Source organism: Homalodisca vitripennis, chromosome 2, assembly GCF_021130785.1.
Source record: "Homalodisca vitripennis isolate AUS2020 chromosome 2, UT_GWSS_2.1, whole genome shotgun sequence".
Lineage (NCBI taxonomy): Eukaryota > Metazoa > Arthropoda > Insecta > Hemiptera > Cicadellidae > Homalodisca > Homalodisca vitripennis.
Window position 1 is genome coordinate 77,640,274 of NC_060208.1, and position 17,904 is coordinate 77,658,177.

At 32.1% G+C, this 17,904-nt stretch overlaps 1 protein-coding gene across 1 annotated transcript in view; it reads left to right on the top strand.

Moving 5' to 3' along the window:
• LOC124355690 overlaps positions 1 to 17,692 on the top strand; it is a 50,474-nt gene extending 32,782 nt beyond the window's left edge. Inside the window, exons 2-3 of the mRNA XM_046806850.1 lie at positions 950 to 1,214; positions 10,852 to 17,692. Coding sequence (XP_046662806.1) covers positions 950 to 1,214; positions 10,852 to 11,824 — 1,238 coding nt within the window. The 3' untranslated portion in view covers positions 11,825 to 17,692. The remainder of the gene's footprint in view (positions 1 to 949; positions 1,215 to 10,851) is intronic.
• Positions 17,693 to 17,904: the final 212 nt, after the last annotated feature.

Here is a 17,904-nt window from a genome sequence, read left to right on the forward strand (position 1 = left end):
CCCTCCTATTCGTCATCTCCCAAAACCAGCGTGGTTGATGGTTGCTTTACCATTTAGTGGAACTTCCTATATCTGTCTCGTGAGAACTGGGTTGTATGCTTATACAATCCAAATTGGCTCTCGGATTCTAGACTATTACCTTTACATCACTATTATTGTTTTAAAGTCCAATGACAAACGTAACAGTACCATAACATAAAATCCACACTAATTTATATTTTAACTCTTAAATATTGAATTCAATTAATGTAGTTGGAAAATAAAGTGAAGGGATATTCAGAGCTTATTTTTAATTTTTTTAAGAGAATTGTAAGAAATTGGATATAAAACCTCAGTACTGCAGTATTTGTACTCCTAAAAAAATATGTCCTAGTCAACTTTTTGTGGTTGACAAATTGGTCCTCACTAATTATGCTACATTTGAAGAAAATCGGTTGGAATATGCACACAGTTTTGACATATGTATTACAAATTTTGAAAAAGTTCAAAATATGTTCTATAGGCTTGGGTCTATAGACGGAATTGTTACATATAGTAATGTACACATCTTAGACCAGAGTATTACCCTGCATTATAGAACCTTCTGACGGTTTCATAATCATGGGTATAAAACAAGATGAGTTATATCAATTTCTTTTTTTCTCCATGAGAATTCAGTGGAAATTACCAGTTTTAATAGTAAAATATTGGGATGCTTAATTCATTTATTATATTTGAAATATTAATATTATTTATTACATTCAAATTCAAAACTAGTTTATTTTCAAAAAGCATTGAATAAATTTAAAATACATACGTAATGCATAAAACACAATTTATGAATACAATAACTTTAATAAATCAAAGAAACCAGAAAGCAGGTTGAAACTACTTCATAACCACCAGATTCAAGAAGAACATTTTTATTGACCTAAACTAGCAAAAACATGTTAATCATTGACTGTTACAGATTTTGGTGAGACGATGAAGGACAAGGTGGAGTCTGTTGTTGATGAGGTGGAAGACAAGATCGGTTCTGCATTTGGCACTGTGAAGGAGAAGACTGGAGAGGAAATGGATGAGGCAGTAGAGGCCCTGGACAAGGTAAAAGAAGATGCGAAGGAGACGGCGGTGAAAGACATAGAAGATGCTGTGGAACAGGAGGTGGACACTATGGTAGAAGACTTGGAGGAGAGCCTGCCTCTCCCTTCATCCCAGGATCTGCAGAAAAAGGAGTAAGTGACCTCATAGGGGTAGTCCAACTGTAAATATGTGGTATTTGTAAAAAAACGTACTAACAAGATGTACAAGATATTTTTTTATTAATAGAGAAAATGCGTTATTATTTAATTCTACAGGCAATTTCATAATTGTTACTGTGTCTAGTTTTTAGACAATATTTAAGTTTAATTTGCCTTCAATATGAAAATAGTGTAATAATTTAAAATATGTATGAATATTTTTGATAGTTTCAAATTTATTTATACATTTCTTTAGGTTTCACAAAAGATTTTACTTAACATTGTGTTCATTCTTAAATATTTATGTAAATTTATTGGAATTTACTTTTTCAGTTGTAAGCAATCTTTATAATCCCCTAACTTTACTAAACTAATATGAGAGTCTAGAGAGTGATTGGACATTCTTGGCTTAAATCTAGTCTATTGCCACCTTTAAAAATGATAAGACAGTATACAGAAATATGTATTACCACTTAAACGTAAAGGCAAGCATAAAAGCCAAGAGAAACTAAATAAAAATATAGTATGAAAAATTTACCTAATTGCTTTAAATAATACTAGTTATTAATTTCCAATCACGTACCTCTACATCTCACATATTTCAAGCACATTTTTATCAATTCTAAGCCTAACAACACCTATTAATTTTTCACACAAAATACGTAATTTGTGAATTTATGGCACTTGAGGCTATATGATACAAGTGCCTTTCTTCCATAGCATGCTGCTGCAATATAAAATGATTTCAAAATCTTTTAAAATCATACTAGATCATATTTCTTACATATTAACATACCTTACATACGTACAAATTTGGAAATCAGCAATCAACTGTGACATTTAAGTCTTTACTAACATAACTTTCATTTTAATTTGTTATGAAACAATGGGTTTATTACAAAAGCTTTTGTATTCCAACATGAGGGTTTCTGATTAAACAGAGTTCATAATGGAACAGTATGGAACCTGCCAAAGCTACTAAGATTTTCAAAGAAACCGAGTTCATTGTCAAATAGTGGGTTCAAGGGCCATTAGGTAAAATAGGCCCAAGACGTCAGTTTTGGAAGACGCCAAAAAGAGGAAAGGTTTGTTTAAATTCCTGCAGTTTCACCATACAGAAAATTAGATAAAATGGAATTACTATAGTAAAAGTTCTAATTTTGTTGTAGTGTTTTTGTATGCAGGAAGAGGAGGGGAGTGTTCAAGTTAATGGTATGGACAGCAAAAGCGTATTATCTTACGGTGCCAGAATAGATTGTGGCAGCGCTGAGAGGGTTTATAACAGAAGCTATTGTATTCACGTGAAGGCGAGGGTTTCTGTTAAAACAGAGTTTATGATGGAACATAGCTATTATCAATGCAGCTAAGTTTCCTGATGAAATAAAGTTAGTTATGAAACAGTATATTTATTACAGAAACTATTGTATTCCAGTAAGGGCGTGGGTTTCTGATGAAACAGAATTCATAATGGAAAAGGGCTGTTGCCAAAGCAGCTAATATTTCTTAAGATGTCTGGTGAGTCAAAGTTTGGGATAAACAGTAGGTTTACTGGCAATGCTGGTTTATTGTCAGCAGTGGTGAGGGGAGGGTTTCAGACTCAGATGAAACTAAGTTCGTGATAAGACATAAGATTTCTTGTCAAAGCTGTTGAGAGCATCTAGAGAAGCAGAGATTTTATTGCTAGAGCTGGTGTCTTTTCGATAGTGATGATAGTTAATTATTTAGTAAATGTTTTCCACACATTCTTTTTAAACTTAATTCTATAGACATCTTCAAAAACAATTATCTCTGCTTTGAAATGGACCAAAATCATAGGCAGGAACAAATTTTGAGGGGTTCCAGACAACTGATATTTTCCTGTAGTGGACAGAGAGTGAGTCCCAGTTTGTTCTTTAAAAGGTTCTTGACTCGTTTCTTTGTTGAGACCGATCTTTCAGCAGTGCATGTCAGTAATACTGAATTATTTAAATAATAGTAATCGTTTACTAAAAAAGTAATGGAAAAAAATTTAAAATTTGGGAGTAGATCCAGACCCTTGCTGGCTAAGTCCTTGTAATGGACTTTGTAATGTATTTAAAGTAGAATGCAGAGGCCAGACTTCTTTTTGGCCTTTTTCTGCTTGTTTCTATTGGCCATTTACGTGGAAGGATCAAGGAGGAAAGGTCTATATAGTATGATGTTGATATTACAATATGTCGATATTTATTTATATAAAAAGTACTGTGGTCATAGACAGAATTTGAACCTGTGTAATCTCTAACTCAGACCCAAATCAGATGCCATAGACTGTGTTTCAACCAGTTAGTTCTGTGTGAAATTTTGATGTTAATCATAGAATGTATCATATCATTTTGCACACATTATTTGTGACACTACACAATGGAAGATAGTTAGTTTTTTGCCTAGTGATAGTACATATATGTGTTATAAAACTAAAAGCATATAGAAAGTTATTTTATAGTGATAGATATTTTAAAACTTTATTAACATTTTAACCTTTTAGCTACAGTATGTATATTATGAATATTCAGTGAATATTTTTGGCTATGCTCTTATTTTGATACAATAGAGTATGCTAGCACTATAAATGTTTCTTTTTTGAAAAGTTTTATACTCTAATTGTTGAACTTGGTACAAAAATGTTGTCAATTTTTTAAATGATTCTACAATGAAGATATATCTTTTCAGCTTTACTAAATAAAACTAGTGATCAATTAATTCCAAATAATATATTTGAAAAGGTTGACTTTAAGAATTGTGCATGTTAATGGGAATAGATGTTAGCAGTCCATGTGATCTTTGCTTTTAGTGCCTTATTTTATGAACCACAGTATACAGTACATGATGTTATCAGATGTACGTGTTAGAAACCAGTAACCTTGTAAAAACACCACTAACCTCGTGTAAATACAGTTAACATACATATTAAGCCATATTGTACATTGTAAACTACAATAAACTAGTTTTAGCACAAATTATTTGTGTCTAATGTTTTTTCCTCCACAATAAAGTGATAAAACAATGATGTTGAAACCATTGAACTTGTTGGTGAAATTGTTTAATTTACAAGTTATTCAAATAAAAATACCTTATCCAAAATATTATTCAAACATCAAACCATTTTTCAATATTATACTTATCTAAATTACTACACTTTTCACCATTAGTAATAGTGACAAGAAAATTGAGTCTCAGTTTAATTATGAATTATTTCACTAAATCCATATTTGGTAAAAGATGTTTTGTTTTGCCATAAATAAAATTTCAAAATTAAAAGTGTAGAATTTTTTGGCATGAAAATTAATTGATGAAACTTATTTATTAGAGTACCCTACCAGCGTTTCATATTATTTTCACATTGAAATATCTTATAATAGTATACTAATTATACATTTATAACATAAAATTTCAATATAAACTAATAATAGTATTAAAATATCAATTATTGTCTATAGTTAAGCCCAAACCTATGTCAAATATCACTGTAGCTAACACTAATAAATTTGACCAAATTATTTTTAAATCAGTAAAAATTTTACTTACAAAGTGCTCAAATGTCAAGACTCTTGCCCCAACAGTCTGTAGCGGCTTTTGAACGTCATCACAAACAATTTGATTGAGGACGTTAAAAGATTTATAAACTTAAATTATGATTTCGTTTGTGATAAATATAATTCAACACTGAAATATCACAATCTGTTGAAGATGAAACAACAAGAAGATATTGAAAATCAAATCCAAAGTTAAGTATCAATAAAAATTATTGAAATACATTATGTTTTAAAAGTTTTTAACATTTGCCACTGTTTTGTAAAATAATGACATAATAAATAGCATGAATTTTTCACCTTTTATTTTGACTCATCTCAAGGGAAAAATCTCACTGATTTTTAAACAAAAGTAATAATAATAAACAAAAATGTTTAAACAGATACAATGATTCTTCAAAATAAGATATTCAGTAATTTCGTGAATATCTATTAGATATGATATATGAATTTTGAAGAAGAGGTATATTTACAAAAACAACAAACATACTTTCAAAGTCAATATAGGAAGAAACCTATTATCAAATTAGCTTAATTTTTTGATAATGTATTGTATTTCTAAAGAAGATGAACAGTATCTGAAGAATTTCAAAGAATCTTTTAGTGGATTTGAAATTTGAAGATAGTAAATGAAAATATTTAGCACATTCTTTAACAGACTCGCAAGAGTAAAATCGTATCTCCAACGTTCATACAGATTCATAATCCTATCAGATTGAATTAGAAATTTGTTACAGTGAGTCTCAATAAACAGAGATAGCAATCAGGCTTCAATCCATTTCTTATAGCCCACATTACAGTTCTCAAGTGCAGTCTTACACTCGAGGTTTCCTTGTTGGTTTTAATTGCTTGAGCAAGAAAAGTCTTACGTGCATCATTTATATTCATCAATCAATCTATCCTTCAAGTGAAGTGATAAATATTTTACAGAAAGACTAAAGAATTCATTTCTCAGATATATCTGCATTTGAAATAATGTTACCCTTAAAACATCGTGACCATTTCTATTTGCTATTTTAGTATCATGTACTATACCAGCTTGGTGTGTCTTCTTTCGCATTTTTGGTCATTCTTCTAATATTGCACCACTATTTCTTCTTAATCTCCACTTTCTTTCCATTACATACATCAAATACATTTTAGAAGTCTGGTGCATTAGTCAAACTTATGACTAATGCACTTTTACTTTCTAGGAGTAAATTATTACACAGTAAGTTAGTGCATCATCAATGAATTTCTCAACCTTAACAATTGCACACATGAAAATCATCTTATTCAAACTCAAATACATGTATGGTTGTTCAATAAACTAAATTATTTCAATATAAAAATAAAGTAATACCAGATCCATTTCATAAAATTACCTTGTGCTAATTATTTTGTCTGAGAACTGTTTTAAGGAAAAAGGTAATACTAATATTAATCTTATTGAAAATATTGGGAACTTCCACGAATTATTTGTATACTTTAATAGTGGATTTGTATTTATTTTTTATATTGTATTGTGATCCAGTTCTAAGTATTTAAAGTTTCAAATCTCAACCTTATCTGGAAGTCAGTAGAAAACCTATTACAAAATGTGTACTTTACTGACATCTAAGAAAGCCAGTTAATAAAAATGTTACAAACCTACATTTTGGTATCTTGTAAATAAAAGACTCAAACATTTTTAAATCTCCGTTCTTGATACGTATTTTCCTCAGCCTCACAGGAGTTACAACTGCTAACAACTCTCTGTATCCAATTTTGAAATAAAGACATTTCTGATATTACCTGTTGAAATCGACATAAGTTCTCCCACAAAAAACCTGGTAGTGGCTAAGTCACTGAAGTTTAGACCACTTACCTATAATGAATTCTGTATTTAAAATTAGTACTGAACTTTGGGCACAACAAATACTGCCTGAGCATGTCAGCATAAAATTAATTTAAACGAAAATATTAATTTATCCTCACCTCTTTACCAATAAATCACACTTTTGCCTAAAGGTTACCCGGAATATTAATTTCTGACTAAGCCATCTTTACATCACCCATATAAAAACTGTTTTGTACTGGGCACAGACACTGTCAGTCGTGACAATGATTTCTCTTTGTATCTGGTCACCTCCTTCAGCTCACACACAGAAGTCATGTATGCTGCTGGCTCTAGCCAACAATACATCTGCTTGTTTCTATATGCAAACAAATAAACTGTGAAGTCAAAACTACTGTGCACACACCAGAGTCTTCTCCAAAGGTATTCTATAGAGATTTTATGACTAGATATTGTTTTGAGCAGAGGAATGATGGAGTAAAGATTGCTGTACAGAATATTGCTTCTGTGAAGCCATTTTTTGAAATTTCACATAGTATGTTAAATGGCAGAAACCCAAACATCTCAGTTTAAAACATCTCAGCTGAGAGGAAAGTGATGCTATCAGTTTTATGCGAAGGTAGATACCATCAGCACAGACAATTCAGGATGAGAGAGTAGTTGTAGGGTAAGAATGAAAGACAGTATCAACAAATGTATACTATAGAGCTAGCTTCGGTTATGTCGAAGGAGCCAAAACTAATCACTGAATCAGTCTTATCTATATAAAAGTCCATTCTAGGCTGCTGCAGTTATCAGTGTATTGTTTGTGTTTAAATACACAAAGGTTGTTGGTTTTATAAAAAAAGGAACAGAGTTCTTGTAGGGCTTCATCCGAGAGCGATTTGTAGAACAGCCTTTGTGGAGCTTTCTATTCCTACTATGGTCTCATTCTATGTCTATGAAGCAATATTATATGTCTATAAATAATTTGACCAGAGGTGATATTCATCAATGCAACACTGAAATCAGTCTTATCCATAACCACTCTAGGCTGCTGCAGTTATCAATGTAATGTTTGTGTTTAAATACGCAAAGGTTATTGGTTTTATAAAAAAAAGGATAAAAGTTCTTATAGGGCTTCAATGGAGAGCGATTTGCAGAACAGCCTTTGTGGAGCTCTCTATTCCAACTATGGTCTCATTCTATACCTATGAAGCAATATTGTATGTGTACAAAATAATTTGACAAGAGGTGATCTTCATTAATACACCTGCCGTGCTGCCAACTTTGCTCTGCCAGTACATCATACAAGCCAATTTGAAGAGAAACCTTCTTAAATGGGGGCTAAGTTATTCAACTGCCTACCCACTGACATCAAGATAGAAGTCAATTTCAAGACATAGCTTAAAAAGTGGTGTTAATTTCATCTCTTTTATTGAATTGAAGAATTTTAAACTGGAAAACTTGTCATTTAACAAACTTGTTGTTAATGTTTTGTAACTTTTGTCTTAAACTGATCACAATTGACATTATGTATTGATTTTAAATTTTATAACCATGTTTTATATGTATTTACAATTCTCAAAGAATTGTATAAATAAATACTATTGTCTATTGCCTATTGTGTCAGTAGCGTATCCAGAAATTTCGTTCGGGGGGGGGGGGTCCGAAACCGGGGGATCCGGGGGGACGTTTTCTGTGTTATTAGGTCTTTTTCGTTTAAGGGCCAGCACCTTACAAACATACTATACCTGACTGACAGTGCATTTAATCGTTTTTTTGGTGTTATTAGTTCTTAGGGCAGTAGTCCAGGTACTACTTCTAGTATAAACTCGTCTTATCTTATCAGCGATAATCGCGCGCCGCTTATCTTTTGCCTGTAATGAAACCTGTGTTAGTTCTGTGAGTTATACTTAGTTTTTCTTGTTCAATAAAGCGTGGTGAGTTGATCTGGGCTTGGACTTTGCAAGCTCGAGTTAATTTTTTTTCTAAAAGAGCAAGCAGCGCAAAGCACTGGGCAGCGGGCAAGCATTGCGTGATCTGAGTTTTGAATAGGCAAGCTAGGGTCTTTTGTGCTGGCCCTTAAACGAAAAAGACCCGTGTTATTTGCCAATGAGTTCACTGGTAAAAGGTAAATACCAAAAATATGGAGCTTTAGTAACTACGCCTTATAGAAAGTGGAAAGATGTAATAGGCAAATTCAATTCTCACAGCAACTCTAGTACCACAAATTAGACTTGTTCCGGTGTATTATCCGACCGGAAGTGATTTTTTCAATTTTTCTTCGATAATTATATAGGTATTAGTCGGCGTTCAATTGATACCTAAAATAAATGTTCTAACATAATTCTAAGTACCACTTTTATCTCAAAGACTCAACCAGTGGAATCCAAAATCTGAATCAGTAGAGCTTTCCTCGGTATTTTCCAACCGGATGTGATTTTATTGTTTTGTTTCTCGATAATTATATATTATGTATTAGTCGACGTTGAATTAATACCTAAAATAAACGTCCTAACATAATTTATACCTGTAAGTACTACTTTTATCTCAACCAGTGAAATCCAAAATCGTCAAAACTTGAATCTGTAGAGAGCTTTTCTTCGGTATTTACCGACCGGAAGTGATTTTTTTCTCGATAATTATATAGGTACAAATAGTATAGTTTAATGATAACAAAAATCGTCGTCCTAACTCAGTCGAAAACACCACATTTACCTCAATCATTGAAGTCCAAATTAGTTGAAGTTCTAATCAGTAGAGTTTTTCAAGTGTATTTTCCGACCAAAAGTGATTTTTAATGTTTTTTTCGATAATTATATGCACGTCTACAGTTTAATGACACCTGAAATCAACGTCGTAACTTAATTCTAAGCAGTCAATTTACGTCCTCAAGACGAATTTGAACGAAGTGGTCGCTAATTTAAACTGTTCGCCGTGTTACGGTTCAGGTTACTTTGCGACGTCACGTGACCGCGCCCTATAGAAATACCGTGATTACACTACACTATCCGAAAGGCTGAGCCCAAAAGTATCGTTTGATACTTTATGATTTAAACGAAAGGACAATTATATTTTTAACAACGGTCACTTTAATCAATTAAATCAATCAATTTAATGTTTGTAGACAAGAGTAATGACAACTCTCCTTTTTTCTCTTGCTCCATGCTTTATTTTTTTAATATGTCTTAAAATTTCGGGGGTGGTCCGGACCCCCTGGACCCCCCCTTCGCTACGCCACTGTATTGTGTACTACTTTCTGGAATGGTTGTAAACTAAATCATATTAGTTTCAGTCCATTAAGATCTATAGTCTACCATTACATTGATTATATGGTTACAGCTCTAGTATTCACTCCTTTTTCTTATCTGCTGACGTTTATACTTGCAACACTACTATGTCATGTTACTTATTGGTAAACATGACATAGTGTCTAAACAAAGCCTGACATTTATCATGTCTGAGCGAATGGACCTTCAAGATTAGTTTTACTACAAAAACATAATAATGGAATAATTTTCACTTAAGGGAACTCCACATAACAGTTTGAATCAAGAGTTTTCCCTCATGCTGTTCACATTTAGGCCCTATTATAGAAGGGTATTTAATGGTAATAAAACTACAATTTTTTAAACAATCTGTTCCTTATTTCATTTTAAAAATTCCCCAACACACATTGAGATTTTTCCACACTTGCATGTCTAGATTCACCAGCATGTTTAACATTATGCTTATGCAGCTTATTTTAGAATAAACATTTATTCACTTTCTCAATGGCACATTTTATTACCTAGATCAATAACCATATAATAACGATTTAGTGTTTTATTTTAAAATCAACCTAAACTGAATATATTTAAAGTGTTATCCATTGTTTCAGTTATTGATCAAAACATGACACGATAACTAGAAAATGATATGTTTCGCACTAGTCACTTCAGATTACAGTTATTACAGTACACAAATTAGATATGGTAGTTATAATATTTTGCTTAAGTATTGCTCTTATTGATGCTTTTATGATATTGGATACTTTATTCCACCATTTATGTTGACTTTAGTAAGATAATCATGTACATTGCGTGAATAATCATACTACTCAACCAATCAGACATTGTAGGAGCAAAGTCATTCAATGTGTAATATTTACCTGTATTATTCCTATATTAATAAATGCCTCAGTAATAAAAACTTTAAACTTTTTTCTAGAGTAAATGTTTGAGGTTTAAACTAAAAAATATTTAATATTTGTTGCATACTTCTTCAAAGCTGACTAAAATCTTAGTTTTCAGATGGACACACTAGAGGTGCGGCCTGGGTCTCAAGCGAGCACAGCGAGATTGTCCAGGAAATCTGGAGAGGAGGAAGTTGAAACGGGGGAGAATGATGCACCTGGTTCGGGTGATTTACAGAAAGATGAAGATCAGAAGGTAGAACATGACTCACTGAACAGTTTGAAGGATGGATCAGTAAAATCTTTAAAAGTAGGAAGTGGACAAAGTAATGGAGATGAATGTGAACAAAAGTCATCTGACTCTGGTCTTGCAATAGATGAAGCGAAAGAGAGTGATACAAACATTGAATACCCACAAGACAAAGATGCTGAGTCCCATCATAGTCAGTCAAGAAAATCCAGCACTTCGGAACCAACACAAGAGAAAAATACTGAGGTAAAAGAAAATTTCTCAAGGCACAATAGCAGTGAAATTGATGTGACTCAAGGTGAAGAAACAGTTATAATAGAAAATGACACACCGCTTACTGCTATTCCAATAGAACGAAAAGATACACCAAAACAAGAAGATACTGAAGATGACAAAGAAAAGGATGGAAAACAGTCACCTCTTTCTGTTGAATTACCTCCTGAGGTAAAAGCAGAAAGTCGATCTGGCTCTGTAGAGCAAGAAGAAACTGCTACAGTAGATTCTGAAACTGTTCACCAAACTCCAACTCCAACAACTTCCTCTCAAGATAACAATTTGAGATCTCAATCATCGAGTAGTAATGATGTAAGGCAACCTGTTGTTGAGACCCCTGTAGAAGCTACAGTCATCCCACCCACAGAATGTGAAATCCCTGCAGAAGATTCGGAATTGGCTCAAACTGTCAGCAATAATGAAGAATCGAACAATTTAACAAATAGTCCAGATGGTAAAAATGACTCCGCAATATCATCTTCATCTATCAGCCCAGAAAAAAATTTGCATGACCCAGATCTTGATGACAGACAAGGTACACCAGTTATAGAAGTTGCATAAAGCTAACATAGATATCTGTCATAGTATAATTATTCCCATTAAATATAATAACGGGGTTTCAAAGCAATTTCTATTATATTTTGGTTAACTGAAGGAAACAATGTCAAATTAACACTGTCACTACCTATCCTGGAACTAATGTATTGGGCAAATTGTTTGAATTTTGTCAAAATATGATGAATACAATTCACCAAACTTGTTGTACATTAGCTGTAATGTAGCACACAGTTTTTATTAAATAAAGATGAGGGGTTTTCTTGAGGGGGTATTATATAAATTGCAGTACTGTACATTGTTGCACTTTATGAAAATTAATTCAAAGAGAGGAGTATTTATTCAATGTGGAATCTTTAGACCAGTTATGTGATGACATGTGGATGTTCACTGCAGCATGACCCAGTTACTCATAGTACACTTTTAGTTGAGAACTCTGTCATTTTACTAATTTAATTGGGAATTGGAATGGCAAGAGAAGTATATTTTATAATTGTTACAATGAAGTATCTTATTACATGTGTTACATTATTTAGCCAATTCAATAAATCAATCATAATCTTTGTTTACATTTTCTTTAAGAAAAGTAATGGTGTCAAATATATAAAATAATGATATTATTAACTAAGAAGTCATCTCCTGATGTTTTCAAAACATTCTTGGATCTTGTACATGGGTCGATCCATCAGCTAGGTGTCCATTCTTTGTTTTAATTCAGCTCCAGTTAGGACTCTGATGTCATCTGGTAGGAGGTTGAAAACGTTCCGATGTAGATTGGCTTCTTTTCGAACAGAGCTGTTCTGTCTTGGGAGAGGGATTCTTGATGAATTCCTTGTGTTGTAACTGTGGTTTCTGATTTCTATGGGAAGACCAATTTTGTCAACCATTTGTTCATTCTTTTACTATATATCAGCCTCAATCTAAAGTTTATGTCTTTCAACTAATTTATATAAATAGTGTGTGGCATGAGTCACAGGTGGCTCATTCATTACCAGTGGTTTAGTGGCACATTTTCCAGTGTTGGAACGCTAGGTACATTTGACAAATTAAAAGGAAATTTGAATGTATATTATTTCCTAGAATGCCTACAATAGCTATGAGTATAAAATTGAATAACGTATATAAGCTCATGGAATAACACTGAGCCTTCAGGACGTTAACTTATATTGAAAATCACAAGAAAAATAAAATAAAGAAATAGTAATTTTATTAAGCATTGTTATGAAGGTTCAACTAAATTTACTATCACAACCTCTTCTTTAAATTAAACATATATTCCAAAAATCACAAGGAGAGAAATAAAACAAAAATACAATAAATTAACTGTTTATAAATAGTCAGCAAATACGTTCTTCCACTTCTTTCTGTCAGGTTGAGCTCGTCCTCGTTCTAGTGTCATCAGCTGAGTGGCGTTGTTGTAGTCATGTCCTGACATAGCCCTATGGTTCCTATGTCCAGATGTTTGCTCCATTCAGCTTGATAAACATCTTGATACATGATACATGATAGCTTGACACATGTCTGATGGTAAGTCTCGATCTAGATGGCGATATAATTACTGTCACTGTAGATGGTTTTTTGCTGCTTCTAGTGGGAAAAGTCTTCTATCAAGGTTGTTAATTAAACTTGATAATAACTGCTGGTCATTAATGGCAGATATTTTTCTATTACTTGTTAAGGGGACACCATCAAAGTTACCTTAAATTGCAGCTCTTTTGGCCTCAAAGTATTTAGTACCATGTTTCTCTTTAAAGCATTTGAAAAAAGCAATTGCCCTTTGTATGATTTTGTCTGCTAGACTATAGTTATTTCCCTGTTTTTAAGACATTCTGAAACCATCAACAACTCTGCTAATATGTTGTATATATCGTCAAATGTGACAGAAATTGAGTTGTTATGAGGCGTTTGATTAATCCTCTATACATCACTCGTTCAGTAGTGGTTCTGTTTTTGTCTTCTTGGGCCTTCTTAAAATGGGAGTACAATGCTTGATAGCCATACTAAACTGTCGTTACTGATTTGAAGGAACTGGATACCCACTTTATGCCCAAGAAAACCGATTTCATTTATCTACAAATCAAGTTCACTAGCACACTCTGCTAGTTCGCTTTGATTTTTAAGTGATTTGCTATAAAGAGTATATAGTTTATCAATACAAATTTGAAAGTGGCTATAGGCTCCTACGTCATTTATTGAATCACTTGGTGATGATTCTAACTCTATGATTCATTAGTAGTTTTAATACGACACCAAATATCTTTCTTAACATGACACTAGCACCATCACAGGCAAATGCGACTAAACTCAAACAACCTAAAAGAGCGTCATAAATAGAATCAGAAATTTGGTTAGTCAATTCAATCAGGTCCAAGAATAAGACATGTAGTGGAAGATCTTTGCTACTTTCATTTTTTAAATAAACAATTAAAGTAGACTTATAGCTAAAGATAGACACTAAGACATCACCACACCTAACTAATGCTGGACGCTAGATGCACAACAGACAGGTGATGCTGCTTTAGCACCCTCTGGAATAAGCACCCTCTCGGCTTTGAAGTCATGACAGGGGGTGCTAATTCAGGCACACAGCCCAGCAATAAATAGTGGTGATGGGGGCGGTGGATTAGAGAAGCAAAGAGGGAGGGTGGATCAACCCGCCACCGGCTGGCAATTACCGACCTTGCAAACACCCAAGTCGTGCGGTTTGCAATATTCTATGCATAGTCTAGAGTACAAGAGAGGTTATTTTTGAAATCAGATAGTAATTCATATTATTACTGAATAAAGAAGGATTGATCAACGTCAGTCTAGTTCTAGGTTATAAATTTTTGTAAAACATTGTGTCACTATTGACATAAATCATTTTATGCCAAATTAATATTCAGTAAAAATTGGCCATTTCGTTATCTGCCCAAAACTGCAAAACCAGTGTGGAAATACTGTTCCCACGTGTTCCCGCTCCACTACACCACTGCTCATTACATTTAAAATTAAACACCAGACATGGTGGTACTCCCTAACAACACAATCTGGTAGTCCTGCCATTTCACCTAAAGCACTCTAGTGCTGATCTACCATAAACAATCTGTCCGTCTTCTTCATGAGTCATACAATACATGTGGTTTACTGAAATAATACATCTTTATGAGTCAGCGGTGACTCACATCGTAATACAGTAAAGATGACTAAATTTAACAATGCAGCAAACATGAAAATCTGTGAGAAGATGAATGGTACAAATTACTTTGTAAAATAAAGATCATTAGTTTGTAACAATGCAACTGAATGTGAGATTATTACAATAAGCAAACTTTATTGACATCAAACAACGGACTAACCACTTCGTATAATGGTAAACTGTATATAAATAATTTATCACAAACACTAGATACACGAGTTTCATTTCAATACTGTTGTTTTCAACCTCCAAGATGCTTTACACATTGTTTTTAATGTATTAGTCGAGAAGTTACTTTTTAATAATTTCAATGAGTTTTCCTAATAATCCTATATTTTTGAGAGCATCTATATAATTGGGGATGTTAACAGTAATAATATTATGAAGAGATTTATACCCAATTATAGATGCAATATAGAACTGTCCACTTTTTCAAACTGAAATTATCAACAAATTACCAAATACCAATAATAATAGACTTGTAATAAAAAATTAATGGCAAATGTAAAATATAAAACAAAAAAAGAAAATAAATTGATAAAACAAATATGATAAGTTAATAACAACAAATAAATAAATAAATTAAAATGAGACATGGAACAGAAAAAGTAATGGTTAATAGGACTGTTACGGACATTCTCCATTCTTATATCCCATGTTAACAAGTATAACTGAAGCAAAACATTTCAAGAACTAATATCTGGTCTCTTCTTCAAGTTAAATCTTTAAACAACATAATGGCACTGAATATGTCAAAGTCAAGTAACAGGAGGAATAGACAAGTTGTATACATATAACCTCTCACTAATATCAAGTAAGTTATAAAAAAACTTTGATACTACAGTATAGGCCTAATAGATGCTATTTATTATACCTAATAACATTTTCCAAATCATATTTTATGTAATAAATATATATTCTTTTCATTTTAAATGGCCATTACAAAACTAAAATATCTGATTATTGACAGAATTATTGAGGTAAATACCTGTGATGATACCAATGTTGTATAGTTAATTTTTTCCCCCAATTCTTAAATATAAGTTTTAATTATTTAGAATTTTTGTTGAATCTGTTTTGTGGTGTTGCAGTGGCATTGCATGTTTTAAACCAGGATGTAACTTATGAAGCTTATCTTATTAGACTTGGAAATGTGTGCCTTTAACGAATAGCTTTGTAACCAATACTTTCTACTTGCTCTTCTGGTTAAACATTGTTCATTACTTGAGTTTCGAGGTTAATTGTATGAGAGGTAATAAAACGCACAATATTATTTATAATCTTAGCATTCATAGTTTTTATAGAGTATTGTTTAAAAAATACTGTACAATTCATTAGTTAATGCAACTGTTTTTTATACAATGCATATTTTTAGTTTCTATAGGTTGTAAACAATTTATTTGCTGATGTGTTGTTTTGGTTGTGCTGCACCATAACAGATATTTTTCATAAACACTGAGCGAAGTAGTGAAGAAGTAGTGTTTTCTTTTACTGCTGAGAGAAGAAAAATATATGAGTTTTGGTTTATTTCAGCAAGTATTAAAATACTGTAATAGTTTTGACCTCCTACTCCTACACAGTTAAATTATTAGATATCATTATCCTGAATTTTGTAATTGCATTTTATTGAAAAAATGTGTTGTCAATTCAGAGATCACAGCATAAGTGTTTAATTATTTGATTGTATTCCCTTGTTTAGCTTGAGCTCTCACAGGAAATATAATCACATGTGTACTGAAAACCCAATTTTGATGATATACATGATGACATATTCACTAACGAAGGCTAATAAATGTCACCTCTCTGAAGGTTATTAGTTTGTTTATGTTCAATCATTTACATAAACAAGCAAAAAATATTCAAAAATAAAATCCAGGTAGTAAACGTAGAAGTGTTCTACTTCATATAAGCCAATTTTAGCTGTAACAGTGGTTTAGGAATCACAATTTTTGAAAAGTCAAAACATCAGGAATTTTGCAAAACTTATCACATAATTTATATATTAAAATAATAAAAAATAACAAACATTCCAATACCTATAATATCATTTTAATTCAAGCTGGCAAACACTGGAACCGGTCATGCTATGTCCAAAAGTTCTTTGGGAAATCGTATATTTTTAATATAATTTTTATTCTTTCATTTTTGGATGAGATTTTCTGGATATTCGAGCAACCAATATATCCAGTAAAACTGGCTTAACTTGATTGATTCTGATTCAACATTTTTGTATTTTTAATAATAAAACTGAATTTCTTGAATTGGCACAAAAATATGTTTGTGTTTTGTATTAGAGGATGTCTATGAACCAAAATATACATGTTTAAATAACCTTATTACCAAATCTCATTTTTGTTATTTTGTAATGTATTCAAAACATTCAAAATAAGCAACAAAACCAGATGTCCTGTGGTCAGATAGACAGAATACATTATACAGATATCAATTTGTACAAATCCCCAATAGACAAAAAAGAAATTGTGTTAGCCTATCAGCTCATTCTATGAATCTTCCAGCCAAATTCCATGGTTGACACCACCATCATAAAACTTATTCTTGTCTACATAGAAAAGAAGTTTCATGCACAATTGAAAGCCTACAAATGTTTATCAAGATATCTTCTAATATGATACATGCACAATTTTGTTAATTTAATTAGGTTTCATATGAGAGCAGGGCCGTGCGCAGAATTTTATTTAGGGGGGGGGGTTCTATACTTATTTTATGAAATAAAAAAGAAGAAACTTAAATAAGTAATAGATTAAAAATTAATACGTATGGAAAATGAGTTTATTATAAAATTGTAAAACTACATACTTTTAATACATTTGTAACTCATTCTTTAAATAAAGTAAAAACTTTTTCAAGTAAAAACATATGTGATCTACTCTTTCAATAAGTTGATGCG